This window comes from Podarcis cretensis (assembly GCF_951804945.1).
Source record: "Podarcis cretensis genome assembly, chromosome: 6".
NCBI lineage: Eukaryota > Metazoa > Chordata > Lepidosauria > Squamata > Lacertidae > Podarcis > Podarcis cretensis.
Genome location: NC_137175.1, coordinates 52365436 through 52392500, shown reverse-complemented (window position 1 = coordinate 52392500; position 27065 = coordinate 52365436). Strand labels below are relative to the sequence as shown.

At 43.8% G+C, this 27065-nt stretch overlaps 1 protein-coding gene and 1 long non-coding RNA gene across 2 annotated transcripts in view; both read left to right on the top strand.

Moving 5' to 3' along the window:
• The window catches only part of LOC307218353, a 35905-nt gene extending 22608 nt beyond the window's left edge, over nucleotides 1-13297 (top strand). Inside the window, exon 3 of the long non-coding RNA XR_013839938.1 lies at nucleotides 12972-13297. This is a non-coding gene — a long non-coding RNA (uncharacterized lncRNA). The remainder of the gene's footprint in view (nucleotides 1-12971) is intronic.
• The window catches only part of ERI3 (ERI1 exoribonuclease family member 3), a 200039-nt gene that overhangs the window by 117932 nt on the left and 55042 nt on the right, over nucleotides 1-27065 (top strand). Inside the window, exon 7 of the mRNA XM_079980539.1 lies at nucleotides 13324-13423. Within this exon, the coding sequence (XP_079836665.1) occupies nucleotides 13324-13423 (100 nt within the window). The remainder of the gene's footprint in view (nucleotides 1-13323; nucleotides 13424-27065) is intronic.

The following is a 27065-nucleotide window of genomic DNA, read 5'->3' as shown; positions in this document are numbered from 1 at the left end:
AGTGCTTGCCCTACTTAGCAGTAGGACAGAGGACATGCTGTTTTTGGGTACCTTTCATTGAACTGAGTGTTGAAAAAATTCAACAATGCACTTCATTATAGAAGGCAAAGGGAGAGAAAATGTGGATCGACCCCCTGTCCAGATTAGAAATGTGATGGAGATGATAGGGAGCTGTACTACTAGGATGCAAAGTTGTGGGGAGGGCTAGACAACTAAATGGTGATGAGAATTTGATGTTGTTTGCATCTTGAGCTCTTTTATTTTGGATAAATCAGTCTGGCTCCTGGTTTTTTTCTTCTTGCTGTCACATGGATTAGAATTACCACGTCATATGCTAAGCTGTTTCTGGAAGAGTGGTGAAAAGGCTATGATTTCCATGAGTCAAGACACCTAGTCTGTCTTGCACCCATTTTTTACCAGTTTACCACAGATAGTTAGGTTTGAGCTCTCACTCCCAGATAACAGCACTGCTGGATTGGGTCCAGATTGTTCAAATATTCTAAATAGCTTGAACAGTAGACTATATCCTTAACAGGTCACTTGTAAAGAAAATTGCAAGCATACCTGAAATGTGCAGATGTGTCTTTTGTAAATAGTCTTGTCAACATCATACAAGATTTGGGGAGAATGCAGATAACATGCACTCACAGTTGTGGGTGTGAATAAAGGTTTTCCATTGAAAATGAAATGCCTGTTCCTTAGGCAAGTCAAAAGGCACACTGGACATAAGATTCAGTTTGAAATGTATTTGCAGCTGGGCTGTCTTATGAAGGGCTGGGTGCCAAACCCAGATACTCATTTTGTAGACTGCCAAATCCTTCCTGTGCCTCGATTTTCCTCTGTGTCTGCCCCTATGATGGGGCTTTCACTAATAGCAAGGCTTGGTTTGCATTTGGTGGGGCTATGCTGCCTCCCAGAGCTGTTGAGAAAATATTGGACAATGCCTACCATTTGTGCAGAGGAACTTTCCTGATGGCATGTGCACGAACATATTAACTAACATCTCCATTTCTGGACAGGGGGCACACTTTGGAAGAAGGAATGAAAGAACAGTAGCATGCAAATGTACAATAGTCACAAGTGTCCTTTGGAGAGAGTATTGTACCCAGGAAAATATCCCCTTAGCTAACCTGGAGGTTCTGCTACATCCTAATAGGATTGTACAATGGATAAATGAGTTCATAAAATAAAGAAGTCCTGTTAAAATCTAATATTAATGGAGGTGTTTACATGACAATAAAAATAGAATCAAGAGAGACCCATGTTGTGCTTGCACTTCTCCACTCCCATGTGCAAGTGGAGGGCAGACCAGACTATTTTCCCTTTTATGTTTTTAAGCCTTTCCTGATACCACTGTGGGCTGGTAGCATTAATTTAAATAGGGCTCCAAGAAATACATAGAAATCTAGTATATTTTGAAATTTGCAGTAAAATCGTGAGATCTATTTCTCTAAAGCTGAAATTCCTTTCATTATTAATGGCTGTGGATGAAACTAAGCAAACTACAGGTACTGGCGTGTGCCTGTTCCTTTCTGTGCCTCCCTGCCCCGGTCCTTTTCTGAAGCCTGGATGATGAATAGTTAGTTGGGTTATTTGACTCTGTCTCTCCTCCACTCACAGTACATGGGATTTCCTGTTACGGGATGTGTACCCGGAGAGAGCGCTTTCTTTTTACATCTCCCCCTTTCATCTGTCTTGCCCCTTAGATGGTCTGGGAAGCCCCAGTGGCAGCCGCTGTGAAGCCCTTTCCATCCTGCTTTAATAGAGGCTTTAACAGTCAGAAGAAGAACTTTCCTGTTTAAAGATTAAACGTTGTGTTTAAATATTAAACAGCCATGCTCCTGTCTCCTGATTGCTTGGCCGCTGCCAGCAGGCGGCTCAGAATTGCCCATTTTAATTAAAAACTTTATTTTCAAATACAATTCACTGGTCACACATCTCCGCGCGCAGCTCCTGCCTCCCCTCCCTGTTTTCTACTCGGCGCAGACTGGGGCAGCATCCCCTTCTCAAGTGGCATGTTTTGCTTTCTGTCTCTCATTCTTAGCTCCTTCGTTTCCGTCTGCCTGTACCAAAGTGACAGCCTATGTGAGGCCCCAAGTGTGAGTGGCTTCGTCAAGGGCTGATCAATGCCCCTGGCACTTCCTTCCAAAACCCCAGGAAAAACAATTAAAACCCAATCGATCCTGCAGACAGCTGTGAATATGCATAAGGGCACACTTGACCTTCAGTGCTCAGGCCACCTTCCATGCTGCCTCTTTAACAAGTTTGCTCAGGTATTCCTGCCGTACTCAACGACCTTGATGAGCAAAGCAGAATGTGATGCAAAGAAAAGCCCAGTTGTGGTCCTGATCCTGACTTCGGGGCTCAGATGTAAGCCTTAGAAGACTGACTCTTCCATATAAGCTGATAGACCTAGAGAATGTGAAGTGGGGCTGTATTGTACATTATCTATATGAGGATCCAGGCCCAATGCCCAGCAATTCCTGTTATGGGACCTGGGGGGAAATCTTGACCTGGAGCCTCAGTGAGCTGCTATCAGCAGGCTTTGACACCCTCTGGTGTCAGCCTGGATTTTGTTTAGGTGACAATTTCTGTTCATTAAGGTTCAGGGTCATTTAATGCGCTTGTTTCTTAGGCCACATGTGTGAATATGCACACACGTGTGTAGGACACAACTGAACAAGCTATTAGAATCCTGAGGTGGCAGAGGGTACTTGCAGTATGTCAAGCCACAATTAGGAGATTCAGTTTTTGAATGCTCTTCCATGTGAACAAAAGCACCTCTTCATTTAACTAAAGGAACTAGCACATCAGGGGAAACTACTTTTCCTGATTTGCTACTTTTCCGCTTGCAGGGAGGTGGTGCTTTTACACAGATCATATTTTTGAATGCTCCCCTGTCTACAACTTAAAGTAGGATAGTCCATTTTACCTCTTCATTACTGCATTATTCTATGCAATGTGGAGATGAGGCTTCCATTTCAGATTAGCACAATTTCCTATGCATCATATTTATACCACATCTTTTTTCATATGATGCAATTAGTCCAGCAAAGTATGGATGCACCCATGCCATACAGAGAGCGAGGCAATTTGCCTTTATGTGTAGGAAGAAGTATTATTATAAAACATCTATATGATCATTTGTGAAGAACATGCATGAAGGAAACATCCTGTGAAATAGACACTTGTATTCTTTATTCCCCTTCATGGATCACTGCCTTGCCGTGGCGAAGGGGCTTGAATAACTCAGAGAAGCTATGAACTATGCCGAGCAGGGCACCCAAGATGAACAGGTCATAGTGGAGAGTTTTGACCAAACGTGATCCACCTGGAGGAGGAACCGGCAAGCCACTCCAGTATCCCTGCCAAGAAAACTCCATGGACAAAGACAATAGGCATATAAAAGTTATGACGCTGGAAGATGAGCCCCTCAGGTCGGAAGGCGTCCAACATGCTACTGGGGATGAGCGGAGGACAAGTACAAGTAGATCCAGAGTTGATGAAGCGGCTGGGCCAAAGCCAAAAGGATGCTCAGCTGCGGATATGCCTGGAAGTGAAAGGAAAGTCCAATGCTGTAAAGAAAAATATTGCATAGGAACCTGGAATGTAAGAACCATGAACCTGGGTAAGTTGGATGTGGTCAAAAATGAGATGGCAAGAATAAATATTGACATCCTGGGCATCAGTGAACTAAAATGGACGGGAATGGGCAAATTCAGTTCGGATGACCATCATATCTACTACTGTGGGCAAGAAACCCGTAAAAGAAATGGAGTGGCCCTCATAGTCAACAAAAGAGTGGCGAAAGCTGTACTGGGATGCAATCCCAAAAATGATAGAATGATCTCGATACAAATCCAAGGCAGACCTTTTAACATCGCAGTAATCCAAGTTTATGCACCAACTACTGGTGCTGAAGAAACTGAAATTGACAAATTCTATGAAGACTTACAAGACCTTATAGATGTGAGACCAAAGAAGGATGTTCCTCTCATAGGGGATTGGAATGCTAAAGTAGGGAGTCAAGAGATAAAAGGAACAACTGGCAAGTTTGGCCTTGGAGATCAAAACGAAGCAGGGCAAAGGCTAATAGAGTTCTTTCAAGAGAACAAGCTGGTCATCACAAACACGCTTTTCCAATAACACAAGAGACGACGCTACATGTGGACATCACCAGATGGGCAGCATCGTAATCAGATTGATTACCGGTATATTCTCTGCAGCCAAAGATGGAGAAGCTCTATACAGTCAGCAAAAACAAGACCTGGAGCTGACTGTGGCTCAGATCATCAGCTTCTTATAGCAAAATTCCAGCTTAAACTGAAGAAAGTAGGAAAAACCACTGGGCCGGTAAGATACAATCTGAATCAAATCCCTTATGAATACACAGTGGAAGTGAGGAACAGGTTTAAGGATTTAGATTTGCTGGACAGAGTGCCTGAAGAACTATGGATGGAGGCTCGCAACATTACACAGGAGGCAGCAACGAAAACCATTGAAAAGGAAATGCAAGAAAGCAAAGTGGCTGTCCAATGAGGCCTTACAAATAGCAGGGGAGAGAAGGCAAGCAAAATGCAAGGGAGATAGTGAAAGATACAGGAAATTCAATGCAGATTTCCAAAAAATAGCAAGGAGAGACAAGAAGGCCTTCTTAAACGAGCAATGCAAAGAAATAGAGGAAAACAACAGAATGGGAAGAACCAGAGATCTGTTCAAGAAAATTGGAGATATGAAAGGAACATTTCGTACAAAGATTTCCATAATAAAGGACAAAAGTGGTAAGGACCTAACAGAAGCAGAAGACATCAAGAAGAAGTGGCAAGAATACACAGAGGAATTATACCAGAAAGATATGGATGGCTCGTACACCCCAGGTAGTGTGGTTGCTGACCTTGAGCCAGACATCCTGGAGAGTGAAGTCAAATGGGCCTTAGAAAGCACTGCAAATAACAAGGCAGTGGAAGTGATGATATTCCAGCTGAACTATTAAAAATTTTAAAAGATGATGCTGTTAAGGTGCTACACTCAATATGCCAGCAAATTTGGAAAACTCAGCAGTGACCAGAGGATTGGAGAAGATCAGTCTACGTCCCAATCCCAAAGAAGGGCAGTGCCAAAGAATGCTCCAACTACCGCACAATTGCACTCATTTCACACGCTAGCAAGGTTATGCTTAAAATTCTACAAGGCTGGCTTAAGCAGTATGTGGACCGAGAACTCCCAGAAGTGCAAGCTGGATTTCGAAGGGGCAGAGGAACCAGAGACCAAATTGCAAACATGCACTGGATTATGGAGAAAGCTAGAGAGTTCCAGAAAGACATCTACTTCTGCTTCATTGACTATGCAAAAGCCTTTGACTGTGTCGACCACAGCAAACTATGGCAAGTTCTTAAAGAAATGGGAGTGCCTGGTCACCTCATCTGTCTCCTGAGAAATCTCTATGTGGGACAAGAAGCTACAGTTAGAACTGGATATGGAACAACTGATTGGTTCAAAATTGGGAAAGGAGTACGGCAAGGTTGCATATTGTCCCCCTGCTTATTTAACTTATATGCAGAATTCATCATGCGAAAGGCTGGGCTGGATGAATCCCAAGCCGGAATTAAGATTGCCGAAAGAAATATCAACAACCTCAGATATGCAGATGACACAACCTTGATGGCAGAAAGTGAGGAGGAATTAAAGAACCTTTTAATGAGGGTGAAAGAGGAGAGCGCAAAATATGGTCTGAAGCTCAACATCAAAAAAACGAAGATCATGGCCACTGGGCCCATCACTTCCTGGCAAATAGAAGGGGAAGAAATGGAGGCAGTGAGAGATTTTACTTTCTTGGGCTCCATGATCACTGCAGATGGTGACAGCAGCCACGAAATTAAAAGACGCCTGCTTCTTGGGAGAAGGGCAATGACAGGCCTAGACAGCATCTTGAGAAGTAGAGACATCACCTTGCCAACAAAGGTCTGTATAGTTAAAGCTATGGTTTTCCCAGTAGTGATGTGTGGAAGTGAGAGCTGGACCATCAAGAAGACTGATCGCCGAAGAATTGATGCTTTTGAATTATGGTGCTGGAGGAGACTCTTGAGAGTCCCATGGACTGCAAGAAGATCAAATGTATCCATTCTTAAGGAAATCAGCCCTGAGTGCTCACTGGAAGGACAGATCGTGAAGCTGAGGCTCCAATACTTTGGCCACCTCATGAGAAGAGAAGACTCCCTGGAAAAGACCCTGATGTTGGGAAAGATGGAGGGCACAAGGAGAAGGGGACGACAGAGGACGAGATGGTTGGACAGTGTTCTCGAAGCTACAAACATGAGTCTGACAAAACTGCGGGAGGCAGTGGAAGACAGGAGTGCCTGGCGTGCTCTGGTCCATGGGGTCACGAAGAGTCGGACATGACTAAACGACTAAACAACAACAACAACATTATTTATAGTGTATGCATTTTGTGTGTGATATTCCATACACAGAAGTATGCAGAACTATATAAGCAAAGTGTAATGTGTGAAGTGCTTCTGAGTCTCAAATTCTTGGTAACTTTTGCACAGTACTTAGCAAGTGGAGCCTAATTTTGCTGGCTGCTTTTTGGATGAGGCTGAGAGAGTTCTACCATTTCACCTTCTTGGCTAAGCTTTCTGCCCCTTTGTTGAAGATTACATTTTCCAATGTATCTTCCACTAACTTGCTTGCACGACTTTCCTTTCTGGCACCTTCCAAATATAAGTTAAAGCCAGGAGGGGGCACCACTGTGCCTATTTAAAAAGAGCTGAGCTGCTTTTCCCTCCTGGTATTATGGTGGAACAGCTCCCCACAAGAAAAGAGAAGTTTCTTGCTGCATGGCAGGGGATGGAGGGATGAAGTACAGCTCAACAGAAGAGGAAGAAAACCCGAAGTTCAGTCTCCCTTGTGGGTAATAGACCAGATCCTGGGCCAGAGTGATTTGAATGAGTAATAAAGATATCAGTGCGTATTTGTCAAAGGCGAAGGAAACCTCTCTATTGTGTACACAGGGATGTAATTTCAGTGAATTATGCATAGACTTAATTAGGAGTTTTAATTGCTAATCATCTCCCAATAGGATTAGCAGTGTTGTCTATTAATTACCTGTGGAGCCCCTGTGTTTTGCTAAGGCAGGAGTAACAAAGCAGCATAAATGGCTACATATGTGGCAATAAATTAACTACCCAAAACCCTGTGATGGAACTCCAGGGACATCTCAGCAGTGGCACTGATTGGTGGGGAGGGGCCTTAAATACACTGGCTTTGAAAGAGAGAGTTTGCTAGTCAGGAGAGCTGTAGGTGGTACAGCAGGAGTCTCCTAGCTCTGTATCTGTGTGGCTATTGGGACTGTAAATGCTTTCCTTGGGGTGTTCACTCCTTGCTTCCCTTGCAGTGACTGCCTCATAAAGGATGCTTTTCCAAAAACTTCTGTGAGTAGAATACTTGAGTGCCAAAGCAGTCAGCTTTGCATGCCCTTAAAATGGGAATAAGATAATTAGAAATGATCTGCTAGATCAGACCAAGAGCCTATCAAAGCCAGCATCTTAGTAAGGATCTGCCCCACCCAATAAGGGCTGACTTCTGTGTTTCTGACTCACTGCTGGGCTTATTTGTAAGGGGTCACCACTGGCGGCTAGTCATCAAAGGGATGACACCAAATGGAGGTTCACCTTCAGGGGACCCACTAGGAGGGTGATAAATGGGCAAGGGTCTCTCTAGCCATATTTAATAATTGTACTGAGACAGTTTTATTTTTATTCGTGTGTGTGTGTGTGTGTGTGTGTGTGTGTGTTTTAACTGGTCAGTAGTCTAGATGATATTAATAGTGACCTTCCAGAGGACTCTGGGAAGTCCCCTAGAAGTCATGAGTCTTCCCACACTGTATGCCTTCCAAGGTATCCTGCCTCTAAACATTGAGATTCCACTTAGCTACCATGACAAATAGCTTTTGATAGACCTGTTCTCCCACTGAATTTATCTAGTCCTTTTTAGAAGCCATGTATGGTAGTTGCCATTGCTACATACCATGCCAGTAAATTGCCTAAGGTAGTTTTGTTTTAGGTGAAATAGTACTTCGTTTTGTCTGCTCTGAATCTGCTGCTGATCAATTTCATTTGGCAACCCTGAGTCCTAATATGAAGAGAGAAAGAGAAAAATTTCTATCCATCCTCTCTGTGTCATTAGTAATCTTATAAAGCTCCTATCATGGCTCCCTTCGGTTGTCCTTTTTCTGAACTAAAAAGCTCCAAAGGCTTTACTAATAGAGAATGTGCTCCAGCACTTGATCATTTTTGTTGCAGTTTTTTCTGTGTTTTTCAGATGGGATGTACAGAACTCTACACATTCCATTTGGATGTGTAGAGTTCTCCACTCTGCACTGCATGTGGAGTTGGAGTTTTCAGTGAACTGTGTACAGTGGAGGTTAATTTTGTTGCCATCCGTCTGTCTTGCAAGAGTGGGCCATTGGGGGTTAAGTCAAACCATTGGAGAATTACAGGAACTACTGTGGCTGTAGAGACCAATAAGGGAGAGACATATTTTACTGCAGCTGGGGCAGATGAAGGCTTCCACCATGACATTTCTTCTCTCTGTGCTCATCCCAGCAGTCATTCCTCCTCTGGTCACTGCTGTGGATATACAACCTGACGGATTGTTTCCAAGCTCTGTGGTCATCTGCAAGGAATTGCCGCATGGTGGGGTTAATGTTGCTAGCTTTCATGTCACATTTGGAGACATCTTTATAATGCAGTGGTTGTCTGCCACCAGGCCTAGTGCCCAAAGCCAGCTCCTCATAGAGCACATTAAGCTCTGTCACTGCTTGACAGGGGGCAGAATTGTACACTAAGGCTTGTTCTTCTGTGTGTTCAACAGTCCTAGGCTAAGAAATCTTAAGTTCCCAGATAGTACCTTGGACCCCTTTTGTAAGGAAATCAGTGTTACCAGAAGATTTGAGGATACCAAATGTAAGGAGGTTGATTTTAATGATGTTGCACTCTTTGTTCACTTTTATTTTGATCTAAAGTTTCTCTGAAGGCTTAGAAAAAGCTAATAGAAGAAAATGAAATACAGTACATACTATGCTGAAAGATATCTGAAAGCAAATATTAAATGAAATTGGTCCCTCTGTGTCCCTCTTAGAAAAATGTAATTCTCTGCATATCAGAAAGGTGGATATTGTGCATATTTGGGCACCAGCAGATAGAGGAGCATTTTGAACTAGTGTGAGACCGTTTTGTATTAGATGAAGATTCTCCAGTGAGTAATTTTCAAACACTTAACAGTATAGTAGGTATGGGTTCCCCCACAAGCTGACCCAGTAAATACTTTAGTGATTACAGGAGCAAAGTTGGGCTTGATTCCCCCCTTCCAGTGTAAGAGTCCTCAGACACTACCGTGGCTGTTATCTTCTCCAAGTTGTGGTTAGCCAGGTAAGGAAAACGATAGCTGCTAACTCTGTTAAGATCCCTGTTCTGCCTATTTCTGGGGTAGCTGAGATAAAGTGGACCTGGCGGTGATATATTCTGTGGATTGACATGATCCTGTCTGGGAACAATGGCTCACATGGCAGCCCAGCACTTAAGTATAGCTAAGCCTTGCACCAATAATATCTCACAATGACACAGCTTCTGTAATACCTTGTGATGGAGAAGTTATGCTGCTGTCAGATCATAATTATTGTGGTGTTTTAAGGCCCTGAGGCTTTGTGCAGCTGTTAGTGCACTTTTCCACACTGCATGCTTAAATTTGCTCATTTCTTTTATACGGTATTTTTCATCCCATAGGACGCTCCGTCCCATAGGACGCACCTAGTTTTTTGGGGGGGAAATAAAGGAATTCCCCCCCCCTTTATTTCCCCCCCAAAAGCAGGTCGGGGAAACTGAACCAGGTCGAGGAACAGCGGGATGGCGGTGCTGCGCCTCCCTGCTGTCCCCCGAGCTTGTGGGGCTGGCCGATGTCTGCCCGGCGCGAGGGGCGCTCTGCTTCAGGGTGCCCCGCGCGCCGGGCAGCAGGCTGCTATCCGCAGTGTGGGGAGCCCTGTGGGGAACTCCTGCAGGGCTCCCCACGCTGCGGATGTCTGTCCGGCATGCGGGGCGCTCTGCTTCAGGGCGCCCCGCCCACCGGGCGGCCGGCTGCTATCCGCAGCATGGGGAGCCCTGCGGGGAACTCCTACAGGCTCCCCACGCTGCGGATGTCTGTACGGCGCGCGGGGCGCTCTGCTTTAGGGCGCCCTGCCCGCCGGGCGGCAGGCTGCTATCTGCAGCGTGGGGAGCCCTGCGGGGAACTCCCGCAGGGCTGCCTAGGCTGTGGATGTGTTCCTGAAGCGGCGGGCGCTCTGCTTTCAGGGCGCCCAACACTCCGGGAAGCAGGCTGCTATTCGCAGCCTAGACATCCCTGCGGGATCTCCCGCAGGGCTGCCTAGGCTGCGGATGTGTTCCCAAAGCGCCGGGCACTCTGCTTTCAGGGCGCCCGACGCTCCGGGAAGCAGGCTGCCTTCCTGAGGCCTGGAGAGCGAGAGCGAGATTTCCCCTTCATTTTTGGAGGGGGAAAAGTGCATCCTATAGGGCGAAAAATACGGTACCTTGTCCCTCTGCGAACTAGTCTAGGATCCTCTTCCATCAAGTTTGTTCCAGTAAGGTGTTTCCCTTGTTCCAGATAAACCCTGGGTATTCAAGTTTCTGCTCATGAACAAATATTCCTCTATAATTATTGTAGGGTTAGCTGAAATATAGCCTTGGAGCAGCACATGGTTCCCAAGCTATTCAAGTATAGCACCTGGACAGTTCAGTGATGTGAACAGTGAATGCCTTGCCTTGTGGTCTAATATGTGCTAGAAGTGCTGTTGACAATCGCTGCATGATGAGACAGAGTGAGTTGGAAAGAGCAGATGGCAAACAGCAGTGTTATCTCCTGGGCCTCAAAGAAGGGACTCTTGGAATCTCAGTTCAGGAATGAAGGAAGGAACAGTGGCTACCAAGAGCCAGTTACCCAAACTAAACTGCACCCGTGCACTTGCACAAGCTGGGTGAGAGTCAAAATGGAGCCCTAAATGGAACTCTACTCACAAGTTGTTATGCTGGACCCTTCTTTCCAAAAGAACATTGTCCATGTCATCTGTTAATTAGAAACTTTGCCTTAATGGATACCTGGAAAAATAACAGGAGCATTTGGTTTAAACCTTATTTTCTTTAACAGTATTTAGCTGAGAACATGATCAGTTTCCTCACCCAACTGCTTAGATTCATATTATAGCACTAAGCATTGTTTATTTTTAGGCATAATTAAACTTAGAATAGCTGAGCCACAAAGAATATCTTTATAACAAAAACCTGCAATCCTTAAACTTGTTTGAGGGATTCAAGCAAATAGAAAAATAACTAGTAAAACGTAAAGGTACCCCTGCCTGTACGGGCCAGTCTTGACAGACTCTGGGGTTGTGCGCCCATCTCACTTAAGAGGCCAGGGGCCAGCGCTGTCTGGAGACACTTCCGGGTCACGTGGCCAGCGTGACATCGCTGCTCTGGCGAGCCAGAGCCGCACACGGAAACGCTGTTTACCTTCCCGCTGGTAAGCGGTCCCTATTTATCTACTTGCACCCGGAGGTGCTTTCGAACTGCTAGGTTGGCAGGCGCTGGGACCGAGCAGCGGGAGCGCACCCCGCCGCAGGGATTCGAACCGCCGACCTTTCGATCGGCAAGTCCTAGGCGCTGAGGCTTTAACCCACAGCGCCACCTGCGTCCCGTTAGAAAAATAACTATTGCTTAACTAATGCATTCAAATGTCTCCTTAAATATGTTAAGCTCAAGGCAGAGTGCAGGGGGGGGGGAATGACTGATGACGAGTTCCAGAGTTTATTGTTCTTACTATGTTTCTATCCAGCCTTCTTCAAAGTGGTTACAGTGCATAGTATGGAGTGGTCTCTCAACTTAGCTGTTGAAATGGAAATCCACATAGCATCTTTGGATAATTCTTGTAGACTGCAATACAAAAGTAATCAGGTTAGGACAGAGCTGCAAGTCCCTAAACATTATGGCTAGAGATCAAACATATAGGAGCATCAGAAAGAGTGCAAAGTTTCCTCAGCCTGGTGCCCTTCAGATATACTGGACTGCAGCTCCCATAATCCCTGACCATTGGTCATGCTTGCTGGGGCTGGTGGGCGTTGTAGTCCATGACATTTGGAAGGCATCAGGTTGAGAAAGGCTGGCTTTAGGGGCTCCGGGGCAGAATCCCTTTGTATTGATAGAACATCAATTACATTGTTTAGTCAGAAACTTTTGTGGGTGCCTTTGGGATCTAGGACTAACAATGTCATAGTTGGTTCAGGAGTCTAAAGCTTGTTCTCATTATTGGAAAACAAATAATTGGGGTTTCTTCTAGGTGGCTTCCACCAGCAGGCAAATTCTCTCTCCCAGCTCCCCACCCAATTTAATAATGGACTTTAGAACCTAACCTGATTATATTTTGATTAGTAAAATTTCACATGGTTGTAAATTAATAAGAAAAAGATTTTCATCTGTCTCTGGAGCAGAAGGAATGAGGTGACACAGGAGGTATGTCAGATAGACTCTGAGGTTTAATTTTAAAATGTGTGTTGCCCTCATGGTGCAGAGAAAAATCTGAAAAGATGCAAGAGTGACTGATAAAGATTTCAGAGGGTTCTGAGAGGGATACTCAGTGCAGCTTAGGGGAATGTCATATTTAATCTTTGCATACCTCGTCACCTGCTTTATGCATTTGCTTTTTTTTTTTCTATGACTGTTGTTTGGCATTATATTTTTCCACTTTCCTGTTGGCATCTGCTAAGGCTGGAGTACTTTAATCAGTGTGGGTGGCACAGTTCTGAATGAGTTATTGGCAATGTTGCTGATGGTAAATGGTGTTTATGTACAACAAATCAAATCTGATTGATTTATTAGTGGAAATGGTCAATGAAAATTTGCTTAATTCAATTTTCAACATTCTGTTTGCAGAAAATGTGGAGAACTTGGCATTTTGTGTTGTGGGACCTGGAATAAACTAAGACAGCAAGTCAACAATGTCTGCGTTAAAACAGATTTAAGTTGCAAGAGATAGAAGGAAAGCTTGAGACAAGAGAGTAAAAATTTATATTTGCAGAATTATGTGGATATGGAAAGCCCAAAGTAAAAGCACTGGGCAGATCATATTGTGTGTTCTGTCTGAGTAATCAGCCAAATATCAGCAAGAGAGGGCTTAAAGGTACTATGTAACTTTTTACAATGCTTCAGTAGGGTCCGGCCTTGTGATACTGAGCCATCCTCTTGTACAATTATCTAAAATGTCTTTTTCCTCTATCTTTTGCAGGCATACAGCTTTGCCATGGGGAGCTGGCCAAAGAATGGACTCTTAGACATGAACAAAGGCCTGAACCTACAGCACATAGGAAGGCCTCACAGTGGGATAGGTCAGTAGCATGACTTCCTTCTCTCACTCCAGTCCAGGTGTATTTTTCTCTGTTTGTGGAATAGTGTATAGTGGCAGGCTCATCTGCAGTTCCCAAGGATGTGTGGCTCTCTTATCTGTAGAAACCAGCTTATCACTGTTTTTGGTGTGACAAGAACTTGAGCACATAGGTTTAGGGCTGCCACTACCTCTGGAATACAAAAGAATGCTGGATCCAGAAGGAGCTGGTAGTGGAGAAATAAGCATGCTCCACTTTGATATCGTTTATCTTTCGTCCGTCTAGCATCCAGATCCATTACCTCTATATATGTTTCTAAGCCACTTGACACTTGAGTGGCAATGGTGAACATGATGCCTCAGAAGTGCAATGCCTTTGTCTTCCTTCCCCCATAGTGGGGCTTTGCCAGATCATCATGGTAGGGTCCTTCCAGAGGTCATGCCAAACCACCCCTCACTTGGCCCCTGATTTTAGAATCCATTTTTCTATTCAAGTGTGTGCGTTTTAGCCATGATCATCCCACCTTCTGGATCCAACAAGTTTTGGAGAGCTGGCTGTTTGTTAGTCCTGCTAACATACATCTAGGAGAGTATATACTGTACTTCTCTTCAGCTTTTGCTGTACTTCTCTGAGCTTTTGCCCAAAAGTCCTAAAATCTCTAATGTGACAGTCCTAGCTGGTATGGGCCAATATATATCTGTGTGCTTCCTTGTCCTGTGCGTGGGAGAATTACTATAGGGTTTGTTCTTTAGGAACCTGTGTGTCGTACCAGTCCAGGAAAATATGAAAAGCTCTCAGATTGAGGGATATTGATACAACCTGTTCATTGTTTCCTGTTCTTTATGTAAAACCCTTCAAACGTCTGACCTTCTAATCCGACTAGTTGCATTTCTCCTTTCCTTTGCCCCTGCCTAGGCGTGTCCACCTCTGTCTGCTTCTTGCTGCTGTGCATTTACATCTCCTAGGGTGAGAGACTTATGTGAGAAAGTTACCCACCACCCGAGCCTGGAGGAAGCTGTTTAATATTGTTTCAAGATCCTAACCACTAAACTACCAAATCAATATGAGTTAAGGAGATGAATTATTTAAAGCTTACCAGCTTTTAATTAGCAAGCTCCTTTTGAACTATGGATCTGGTTGCTTCATTGATAGGATGTAGCATTGAAATTTTGCTTCTGTGCCTGAGTGTAAATTCATTTCAGCAATATATGTATGCTGTAGGAAAAGCCCACAAATTGGGCTGGAGGGGGAGCCTGATGCAAAACCTGTTTCACATTGTTGCTATGGACCCCTTAAAACCATTCATCTCCTCTCTGTGTTTTATAGGAGTGTTTATAGTGTCTCCTCTTACCACAATAAAGCAACAAACATCCCTAGAATATAATCTGTCACTTCCTTTAATTACCTTGTACATTTATCGGACTGTCATTAGTTGGCTTTGCCCTGCTGGATAGCAGTGCACAATAGTGGTTTATTTTCCCCAATCTTCTTGACTGACTTTTCTTTCCAGGGGCTCTTGCTTCTTCATTTCAGTTAAACAGCCTTGAGGTGGGAGCACATGCTGCTACTGCTGCTGCTTTTGGTGTGATGCACTTGCATGCCATCTGAGGTTGTAGCGCTGAGGTTAAACACTGCGCCATATCTGCTCTGAGCCCAGCAGTTAGCCCTTGAGTAAGGTTGTCAAGCCTGACTTCTCATTTTAACAAGGGAAGTTTTCCTTCTCACTGTAGTATTGTGCTAAGTATGTCTCCCTACTCTCCCAAACATGCTCCATTTTGCAAACAATGGTAAAGCAGCTTTCGGAGTTGTGATTCATTCAAGCTTGTCGTGGCTCTTTTACAATTTGTGTAGACCCTAACAATGTGTGTCAGTGTAGTTTTAAAATTAATAAATATTTTCCATTACTGGAAGACAGTAACGTGTTTTTCTCTCTGGACCTATTCAGTAACCATTACGCATTTATATAGAAAAATATTCCTAAAATATGTGATTTCTGAATGCTTGACAGTGACTTTAGTAAGTGTTACTTGCCATAAACGGTGCAATGTCATGTGAGTTTGGTCTAGAACATTTCAGTTCAAAAGCAAGCACTTCAGTTGGGGAGGCCAGGAGCCCCGATAGGGTGCAGAAATAGTGAAAGAGGGGTTGACTGGCAGGTAGAGTAGTCTCACCAGAGATGAAGCAAACTTCAAATCAGATATTCTGATGAGATTCAGCTCTGTTGTTCTTCATCGGAACAAGGAGCAGCAGCGCATTCTGAGCTGGATGAATACTAGACTGAATCTAGACAACAGGTGTGATGGTTGGCAGTCTGTTGTAGGGGGGGTCACATGTTCTGGATGCAATCTCTCACTTTCTTCCTCTGATACAGTGGCTGAGGGAGCCTGGGAAACATACCTGTCCTCACTCTGCTCCATTCTTTGGTAACCTGTCAGATAAAGTATTGTAATGTGCAGTCTACACAGGACTGTCCTTGGCAATGATTTGGAAACTCTCATCAGGCACAGAATTCTGTGGTGAGCTTTCTGAGAAATGGGCACAGAGAATATATTAAGGCAATTCTTCCTCAGTTTCTTGGCTGCAAATTGTCTTTCAGGCCTGATTTAAAGTGGTGGCTATAAAAGCCCAAATGGTTTGTGCCTAGCATATCTTGGGGAGCAGCTTCTCCCATACAAGTCACCTCAAGCTTTATCGCTTCTGGCTGTGCATGGTTTACTTAGCATCCCTGCAGTGGCATGGAGTTCCTTTGCTTTCCCTTCCTGTGGTATAGGGTCGAAGAAGGACCCTGCAGTTATGCTTGTATGCTGGTCTCTAGGCCAAGTTGCTATGAAGTAGCAGTTTTGTTTTTGCTTTACACACCCTATAATAGAGTGAGCTGAGATCTGAAGGAGCCTCTTTGTCTTCATTGTTCAGCAAGTGCTGAACACTGGTTAGACAACTTTGTTGATGATTTGCCAAGGACTACCTGTTTTCCTTCCTTTCTGTCTATACTACTTGACTTCCTTCCCAACAAACCCCTAGTTAGTGCACATGCAGTAGCCTAATCTACTCATTGCTGCATGAATCAAAAAGCTAGCACCCATGAACTAGCGATGGGGCTGTTTGGAGTGTGGGAAGGAATTGAGAACTGCATGTGTGCACACATATACCCTAGCATGCAGAGCAATTTTGGAAATCGAATGTAGATGCTTTACAAGCTGCCCAACCAAAGCATGTAGTGCAAATGGCAGCCTGATTACACTGCCCTGGCTATGCACAGGCCATCTCCCTTAACTCACGAAAGCCTCATGGGAAAGCCTACCTATTTGAAAGGGTCAACCACCAATATGGTGTGAAGTGCAGGTGATGCATCTGTATCTTTCTGGCTTCCCCTCTCTCTTTTCATTTACTGATTGGAAATCTAGGAAGGTTAGGGTGTTATATTGTTCCTGATCCTGAGCATTAATTAGGCCTGCAGAAGAAGAAGAGGGATTGCGTGTTTTTAACAGGGAGGTTAATGGGATGCTCACAGAGTAGACAGTTTTAATGAGCTTCAACTTGCTGTGCAGTGAGTTTACTCTTTGTGTTAAAAGGGTCATCCTGCAGTAGCTTGATGTGGATTGTCTCCTGGCCCCCAGTGTCAGAGGGGAGCATCTGTCATAGTCCAGGCAGGGCGCATTCACTTAGTGACAAGATTCTAATTAACTCCCACCAAGCTGGCCACCCGCCTGCCCCATGGGGAGCTGCCATGGTGCAGCCTCTTATCTTTACAAACTCCTCATTCTGTATATAGAGTTTGTGTTTGGAGAGACACAGGCAGGCTTTCATGTCTAATGTAAAAGGACAGGTATGATTGTGCCTGTGTGGGTGTGTTCATGCACTTGCTGTGTGTGCCAGCAAGCTGGGGCTGTTTACTATAGGAATGACATATCTTGTCATGCAATGTTCTTTGTTCTGGAAGCTAGTACGTTGGGCTGCCCTTTGGTAGTCCATAACAACCTCTTAGAAATCTAGTTTCTTAGCGCATTTAGTTCAATGCCCTCCTTGATTCTGAAAATCCTGAGCTTAAACCACCCCCAACAGATTGCAGTCCAACCTCTGCTTGAAGATTTTAGGATTAATTAGTTCCATTGTTGAACTGCTCACAGATTGTAGAGTTGTAAGGTACCTTGAGGGTCATCTAGTCCAAACCCTGCAATGATCTCAACTAGATCATCCATGACAGATGGCCATCCAACCTCTGCTGAGAAACCTCCAAGGAAGGAGAGCCCACTACCACTCATAGGTGTCCATTCCACTGCCGAACAGCTCTTACTGTATGAAAGCTATTCTTGATGTTTAGTCAGAATCTCCTTTATTGTAATTTGAAGCCATTAGTTTGGGTCCTAGCCTCTGGAGCAGGAGAAAATAAGCTTGCTACATGTGACAACCCATTAGATATTTGAAGATTGCTATTATGCCTCCTCACAATCTCCACTCAACTGCTTTGATCAATGGAATTGACACTACTACAGCTACTACATAATACCTCTTCTGCATTTGTAAGAACTCTTATTATTTAGTTTGGCAACAGCTGCACTTCGGAACTCCCTGCCTATTGAGATCAAGCAGGTGCCTTCACCATATTCTTTTTGGTATATACATTCTTGTTTATACCAGCCTGCCTATATGTTTAGAAAGTTGAAGTAATTAAATCTGTTTTAGTATTTTAATTTTTGTATGTTTTAAAGTATGGTTGTGAATTTTCTCTGTTTTATTGTTTTATCTGTTTGTAAACTGCTTTGGGGTGGTCCCCCCCCCCCAATCCAGCAGTGTATAAATTGTAATTAATAAATAAACAGCGGAGTTTGCCCCACAGCAGATACCAAGGTAGGTCCCCATTACTACTAATTCCTCCTTTCTTGAAACATCTGTAATGTGTTACTCATCACATTGGTGTGGAGTCTGTAGCAGACTTCATCACTGTATTATTTTTGCTAATTTCCCAATTCATTCTACCCATATAATCCCCATAGACCCACTGTGTTCACTTTCTTGTTTTTCTGTGCATGTACAGACACATACTGCTACTCCCCCTCCCTTTTGGTTGTTTCAGTCCTCTTTTAACAAGCTGTATCTTTCAGTTGCTACATCTCAGTCATGGGAGCCATCCCACTAAGTCCCATTAATACCTATTGTCGTAGTTCCCTTGCTTTACAAGCAGTTCAAGCTCATCTTGTTTATTTCCTACTACTGCTGTGTGCAGTAGTGTATAGACATAAAAAACCTTAAATAATCTGCTACAATGTGTCTCCTGCTGTTTTATTGTGTGTTTTGCTATACACCCACATCGGCCATCTCCCCCTGCAGTTTCTCCTATAATATATAAATCTCTTTCTCTAATGCTTACCTTTATCTTGAAGATTTGCAGCTGTCCCTTCATCAGTAGTGGTACCAGGATGGGGTACTTAACTTAAGGCTTTAGTTTAAAACCTTCCTGATCAGGTTCACCTGATACTTTCCAGTAGTCCTTTACTGAGGAAAATTAAGCTGGTGGCCCTAAAAACCAACCTTTCTTCTCAACAGCATTTGCATTGCTAGTTATTCACCTGATGTATTCATCCCACCCCCTTTGTGTCACCTGCCTTTTGCAGCCAAAATAATATTTTTTTAGCCCAAGAACCAATTCCTTCCCAGGGGCTGTGCTACACGAGCAATCAGGCCAGACCTAAAACAGGGAAGGAGTGGAGCCAAAAGAGGAATATGTAATTAGTGGAGCATAAGAACAACCCTGTTGGATCAGACCAAAGGCCTGTGTAGTCTATTATGCTGTCCCCACAATGGCCAAACTGTTGGGGAAGCTCATAGGAGCACAACATCCCAGAAGGCAAAATCATAAGCATGTTTTTCACAATGAAGGACACATTCTTCCCAGGAAGGTGGACTTCCCTTGTATATTTTCTGTTACCACAGCTTAGGGACACATTGCAGCAATGCGCAAGGGAAAAAAATGGTCTGCACTTTTATCTACAGGATTTTTCAGTGCTTGTTGTTCCTGAGTCGGTGAGTGAGTCGGTGCACTGAGTACTGCAGTGAGTCGGTGAGGGGAAAGGGGACATAGCCTGGGGAGAGAGTCAGGAGCCACATGGAGAGGTTTGGTGGGTTGGAGATTCCCCATTCCTGTTTTACAGGAAGAATTGACAAGGACATCACCTGAGCCCCAAGGTCCTTCACCTCCCCCCTCAGAGTTTTGTAGTCGAATGTGATACGTTCATAGTTGTCTCTGGTGTAATTCATTCCCTTGGGGAAAAGCAAGAAAGGATAATGATCGGTGAACTTGATAAGACTTGACAACTTGTTCATCACATCCTGGATCTGCTCACCTAGGAGACAGCATATTCATTTGTTAACAGATTCAGTCAGCACACAACCAACTCCATACCACCCAGCAAGGGAGCCCTGGCTTCACTTCATCCACTGTTTTAGTCTTTTGGGACTTTATTTACTGTGCATGTTCTTTCTTGTTTCTGTGCACTCTCTTGGCCTCTCTGCATTTCAGGGTATATACTCTTCTCATTAATACTCGTCTTGGGTATCAAACAGTGAATGTAGATACTGTGGAAAATTTTGAATTGGAATATATTCTGCTGCCCTAAATAGTTTGTTTCATTTGTGCTTAGTGTGCCTTGATAATTTTAGATATAAATATTTCAAAGTTTTTCTAATAGTCAAAAATAGCATTTTGAATTGAATTGAATTGAAAAATGTTATATAGGGGGGAAATTAAAGACATGAACTAATAGCATATCTTTCCTTCATACTGTTTGACTTCAAGGTAGAAAGAATCAAGGCACTGAAAACATACTAATTTTAGCATGCCTGAAGACCTGTGTGCCATGTGCTTCTATGGATAAGTTACCTGGCAGCAGCTCCAAACAAATTGTCGTGAAATCCTCTTAGACGGTTGAATCCAGTGAAATTGTCCTGTTCATGCAAGGAACTTCCCCTCCCTCTCTTTTCCCCGCATGCCCCCCACTCCTCAATTTTGCCCTGGTGGTTTGGGTAAAACTTGAGAGCAGATTGGTACATGAGGTGCGGAGAGGGAGAGGAAGTTCTATTGTGCAAGCAGAAGTCCTTACATGAACAGAACAACTTTGTTAGATGCAGCTCAGTCTTGAAGTGTGCATGGCCATGATGAAGTTGGTAGCTGCTCAGATTCTTCAGAATCTGATTGTATTTAAAAAGAAAGTGCCTTTCTAAATTCTGATCCCTTGATAGCTTTCCAAGCAATGGTTTTCTGACATAAGCGGGAGATCTTGCGACTGATATGGCCCAGTTCCGAGTTTTAAGGTTTCTCAAACTACATCACATCAGTCTGTTGTGAACATCTTGCTCTACGTTTGATTCACTGTGGTGCCCCTTACTCACAGAGAATGGGCAGGAGTGGGGTGTGGCCCTAGACCAGATTTATGGTAGGGGGCCAACTGTCTCACAGCCTAAGGGATAGGGCCAAAGACTCCAGAGTTAAATAATTAAAAGAGACTAAAATAAAAATCATCAGAAATGTCATCAAATGAGCAGTGTCATTTTGAATTAGTGCTGCTAAAGGTCAGGAAGCTCAAAACAGGTGAAGCGGATGCTCCATGAGTGAGGCAATATGGCAGATATTTCTGGCAAGGAGAGAGTATGGGCTGGCAGGCGGGTGGACGAGACAAGGCCCTTTCTGCCCAGGATGTGAGGAGAGGTTTTTGGAAGCAGAGAGGTGCTTTGCGTAGGTACTGTTGGCCTGGGAGGAGGGGGTTTGGGCAGGATACAGGCCGAATGTCTGTCAGCGTCCAGTCAGAGCGCATTAACGTGGTGACATGATTCTAATTAACTACTGTGAGAGGTGTCACAGTGGGAAAGCCAGTAAGCGCAGACACGCTTTTAGAAAGAGAAAAAAGCAAAGTGACAGTCCTTTTTGTGTGTGTGCTCTCTCCCCTCCGAGTGGGAGTGTGTGTAAAGCTAATTAGGATGTCTGGGCTGGCTGGGAACCTTGAGCTGGTGCTCTTTTGCTTTCAGTCATTTAAGTTTTCAAAATCCCTCTGATGGGACTCAGTGGCACAGTGGATTACTGTGCGCAAAAGTGACAGAACACTCTTGCCAGCGTTCAGCCCTTTTTAGCAAAGATTCAGCGCTTCTTTTTTCCTGGCAGCGGCAGGGGGCATGTTCTTATCACTGCTGCTCTATTCCTATGCATGTTACAATGGAGGACTCAAGGCCTTTCAACTGTTTCCTATGGTTAACAAAGAAACTGGGTTGCCGGGAGGTGGGGGTGGGATGATAGAATATGATTGGGTGTTTGTGTTGACTTCTTGTCTTTCTATGTCATTCTGCTATTCACTGCAACATACTTTCCACACCCAGCAATGGCAAAGGTAGACCCATAATATTTTGGGTAGGCTATCCATGATAGTCGCTGCCAAGTGAGCTGCAGTGGCCATTTTAGCTTGATTGCTAGTGATACAGTCCAGACCATATGGGTTTGTTTGTTTTTTGCTGCATGCAGTCATTAGTGCAGCTTCTTTCTTCAAAACTATTGGGGAGGAATGCTGCAAAGAAACTTTTTCATTCATGTGTATGTTGCTTAAACCACACAAACACATGCATATTCAAGTGCTTCTCCTTTTAGAAGAAAAAAAACCCAGCAGTTAGCCGGATTAAACGGTGGATTTTGGTGAGGGCATGGAACAGCCTTGTCTAAATGTGCTCACTCATGTCACTGAATGTCTGGACCTCAGGCTCTGACTAGTGTTAGGAGAGTGTCATCCTTTGCCTGTGTCTGGATTTTCACAAGCTGGATCTGCAACACATCAAACACATATCCTGTACCTGCCTTCCCTGAAGTCGAGGACTGAGGTGATGTCAGTACATTAGAAAAGGCTAGGAACAGAGTTTGTGAAGCTGTTTTGTACAGCTTCACACATGCACACATTTTTTAATATTCCTCCTCCTCCTCCTCCTCCTCCTCCTCCTCCTCCTCCTCCTCCTCCTCCTCCTCCTCTTAAAATAGCTCTTCATCCAAATCAGGAAGCAGGCTGTGCAGACTCCATAGCTGATGCTGGTCTGGGAGACACTCATAAGTGAATCTTGTGCAAGATGCTAGAATGATCCCTTCCGTCTCCAATCTTCTTTAGAACTTGGGGGAAAGAGAGGTAAAGAGATTTAGTTTGCTTACACCATGATCTGGAGACTTATTCAAGTGGATAGAAACGTTTCCCAGTGCTGTTTCTGAAAGGGTTCAAGCCTAGTATGTGGTGAGAGACTGAATTCCTCTCCCAAGTCTTCTGTGTAGGAGAGACAGGGGACTTGGGGAAGAGGAGATATTAGGGCCTACTTCAAATGCTGGCTGGCTACCAACATGTTGAAACTTAATGCTTTCGGAAATGGGCAGGCAAAAGATTGTGCAAAGTGCATAAAAATGAGTGTAAATGGAATGTTTTGAATAGGTGTATCTAACAGAGCTTTGCTTAAAGAAGGAAAGTATTTATAGCATGCTTGGCCCCTCCCACATATTTTCTGTCTATCAAAGGCCCTCAAGTTGCTTGACATTAAAGTTGAATACAATATGAAAACATAATCAAAGCAGAAAGCATCCTGCATTGTGGCTGGGCACTGATGGTGCTGGGGCAAGGGGCTGGACTTTCCCCATTACATTCCAAACCATGGGTGTGTGGCAGGGAAATTGCTCATTGCCAGCTTTTTGAGCTGGCACCTGGCTGCATTATGGAGCAGCCTTGTTTTTGTCTTTAATGAGACATTCTGGAGAGGTATGGAGGTGAGGATGTGCTTTTGGATGATTCTGGCTTTTAGCAGCCCGGCATTTACCTAATGAGAAACCACTGAGAGGTGTGGCATGGGGGTGGGCTGTCGGGGTGTGTGGATAGCAGCCAACTGGAGGCACTCCATTGCAATTTAACAAGTTTCCTTTCCTGCAAGTTCCATGACAAGACCCCCCTCTAAGTCTGTACAAGAATCCCTAAGAACAAGGTAATTAGGATGTCTCTGAGCTTCGACCCTCAGCGGAGTCCTTGGCTTAATCTTTTTCTTTCCTTAAAGACATCTGTAACTACAATCTTTGTTTCTCTCCTTGCCTCCCCCCACTTGCCTCTCTCCCTCCCACCTTGCCTGTCTCCATATCTCCTGTCAAACTGCTGCAGACATAAATGACAAAGAAATCAGAAAGAGAGATCAATGCAGTCCAAATTAGCACTCGGAGATAGACTGTGCTGGAGATGTCAGAGCCTGACCCCTGTTGATCCTGCAGCCTCTGCTGGTGATATTATGCAAATTGCATCCATCTGGCAGAGCTGGCTCAGAGGAGTGAGGGTGCTGGGCGGGCAGAGAACGATCCAAAGAGGGAGGTTTTTTGGAGCGCTGGCTCTATGCGTTTGGGAAGGGGACAGGGTGATGGGAGATTGGAAGTGATAGGAAGGAGAAAGGGTGCATCAGATTAATTTGTATTCTCCAGGCGGTATAAGACCAAACTCTAGATGGGAGATAAACAAACTTCATTTTGATTTGGCTTATATTTTATTTCTTATTATCTGCTTCCACCCAGAACAAAAAAAAGCCAACATCCCCCTCTTGGTAGTCTTGTTTAATCAATATTCACAAGTCATCATTATCACTGGCAGCAGTTTGAGAGGGTGGTGAACAGAGGCAACTGCACTCCCCCCCCCCAGCCCCCAAAGAGCACACTGCTTCTCGATCCAACTGAAATAGGACAGGGATAATAGAAACCTCAAATTACGGTGATCGCCTTGTTAAGAAGTTTGGAAATACAGTCAGATTGCCTTTTAATGAGAGAAATATGGCTGTTAGTTAGTGAAGGAGGAGGGAATGGACCTTGTTTCAAGATCTGTAGTTCCTGCATCAAAGGGGAACTGGCTGTTTCATTTCAAAATCCAGCTCCTCAGCCTGATATTAAAAATAGTTGTTAAAGGCTTTGAGTAGCAAGACAATTCTCTTTAACTTCCTACTATCCCTCCCCTTTTCCTCTAGCAAAAAAGGGTTGGCAAGGATTGAAATAGGCCTTTAAAGAAGTTTCCCTTTGGACAGGGGGACAGTAAGGGGTGTCTTGCTACCCAGCATGTGTGAGGTATAGCGTGATCTTTTAAACATAGTTCTCCCACCTAAAGCCAATTGACTAATGGACAGCTAACAATGGGATGTTGACTTACCGTAGCCACTGTGCTAAATGGGCATAAGTTTAGTTTGCTCTGTTTGGAACTAGTTATCAGGACTTTCAAACTGGAGACAGGTGGATGTCGTCACAAAATGTTCTGGATTTTAAGGCCAAAAAATGGTTTCATTCAAAATTGGTCACCCTTGACTTTCTCTGCCGTGATGTTTTATCTCTTTCAGGGTTCACCTATGAGTGTTTTGATTGAGTGTGTATTACTGAATTTTCAATCATTCATCCATTGGAAGTTTTGAGGCCCAGAACAACTACCAGCTTCTCCTCTCGTCTTACCTGGCTTGAGATGAGGAAAGGAGAGCAGTTTAAAAACTGGGCTCAGAGATTTTTTTTATAATTAGAGATGACAAATACTTCTCAAATTGGAATTCGTCTTTGGAATTCATAACACATCCTGTTTTTGTTCTGCGTACCTACTAGGCCCTCCCTTGCCTTTGATTTTTGGTTCTATGTAACTTCACTCAGAAGCAAGATATGAAGCTGGGTGGTATGATAATATTAATTATATAATTAGAATAAGTTTTTTTCCTTTGACACCATTTGCTTCTGAAAGAGGCCCTTTCATGTTGAGCATTTTCTTCTTAAGTGTTCATGGTCAGGACAAAATAATCTCTTTAACCATCCATTTATGTATTTATTTCTGTCAGCCTAACAGAAAGAGCTGTTCTAAGTGTGCCTGGTTAAAACTAAGTCCAGGGTTTTTTGTTTAGTCCTTTTGATTCATTTCTGTTATTTTCATCTGTTTGTTTTCTTTTCACTAACATCAGAGGTGAAATTCCTGCATACGTGCACCAGGTATTTTGTTTAGGGACTACATGAGATTTTTGCCAGTATATGAGGAGCTTGATCATTCACTTTCGCACTGTGCTGCTTGCAGGATTCCTGTTTTCTGGGAGATCTGGCTGACTTCTATATTGCTCTTGAAAACTTCAAGTTTTCTTTCTTTGGAAGCATTCTGTGGCAGAGCCTAGACTTGGCAACAGCACTATCTGACCTGAGTTGACCAGCCTTTCCCAACCATCGTTAAGATTTAACAGGCCCCTCTGTTCAGAGTTGCTGTGACCCGTGACATGTTTCTTCCTGTTGCATTGACATCCCTCTCTTGAAGACCTGACTCACAGCTTCTTCTTGCTTAAAAACTGAAGTGTTCTGTTAATTGGTTTAAGCCTCACTGCCCCATGTCCTGGCTGGTCTTTGCAAGATAATGAACTTGGAATGTTTTTAATAGCTGATCACAGCCGTATTAGTCCCAGGATGCAAGCAAGAGACTGACAAGGTGGGTCAAGTAGAATCTCTTATTGGACTACCATTTCTTGGAAGAAGAGACAAGCTTTAAAACATCACAGAGCTCTTTTGCAGGCCTGGGAAAGATTGTCCAACTTTCAAGCTCAAATACATGGCTTCTGGTATATATCAGTATAGAATATTAGTAACGTGACCAAAACCATGCATTTCTGCAACAAGTAGCTGCCCCAATTTAAGAAAAAACCTAACCTTTTCACTTGTCATTTTGCAACATGTTTTTTTAAAAAAATAATAATAAACCCTACAATGAGGTACAATTAATAATTCAGCGAATTTTAACAATGCAGAAAAAGTACAAAATTTGGAAGCAGTATATTTCTGAATTACCAGTTGCTGGAAACTGCAGCTGCGGAGCAAGTGGGTATCTGGTTGGCCACTGTGAGCACAGGTTGGCAGACTAGATGGGCCCTTGGCCTGATCCAGCAAGCTCTTCTTGTGTTGTTAATAAAAAGAACGACATGGTAAACTTGAAGTAGGCATGAAAAAAACAAAAACCCAAGCCCTTGTAATAAAAAGCAGGCCTGTAAAGGAAGGTTTTAAAGGGGCAAGTTCTCGAGTCTGCTGCACTGTGTTAGGAAGTGGAGTTCAAAGAATAGGTGTCACCGCCCAAAATACATGTTCTGTAGTAGGCCACCAGCTTTTAGGAAGAAGTAAGGTGTGCCCCCCCCCAAGCTGGGGTTCTCATCATCAGAAAAGGAGGAAAACCTAATTAACTGATCTACATCTTTGTCTCATATAACTTTGGGGCAGCTGCTGGTTTTATTTCTATTGATACTTACTATATTATTTACTGATAGGTCTCTACCAAAGAAACACACCTACATGTATTGGAGTAAGGAAATGAACCAGTTCTTCCACTGATTTATTTCTGAAAATCTGTTTATACAGTTAAGTACCTTAACATGGTGTCAGTATAGGATGGGAAAGGCCGAACATTGTCTTACTATAATTTCATTTCAATAGCTCTCAAAGCTATACTTGAGGTTCTGTCCTTCAACAATGTAAAATCTCGAGCCTGGTGTATGGATGGTACCTGGAAGCCCTGTATTTCCTGTGGCCTGAAAACTAAGTAATAGATATTGACCAATGAATGGTTACTGAGATACAGTCTGCAGAAGATTGGTGTATTCCATTCTCAGTTTT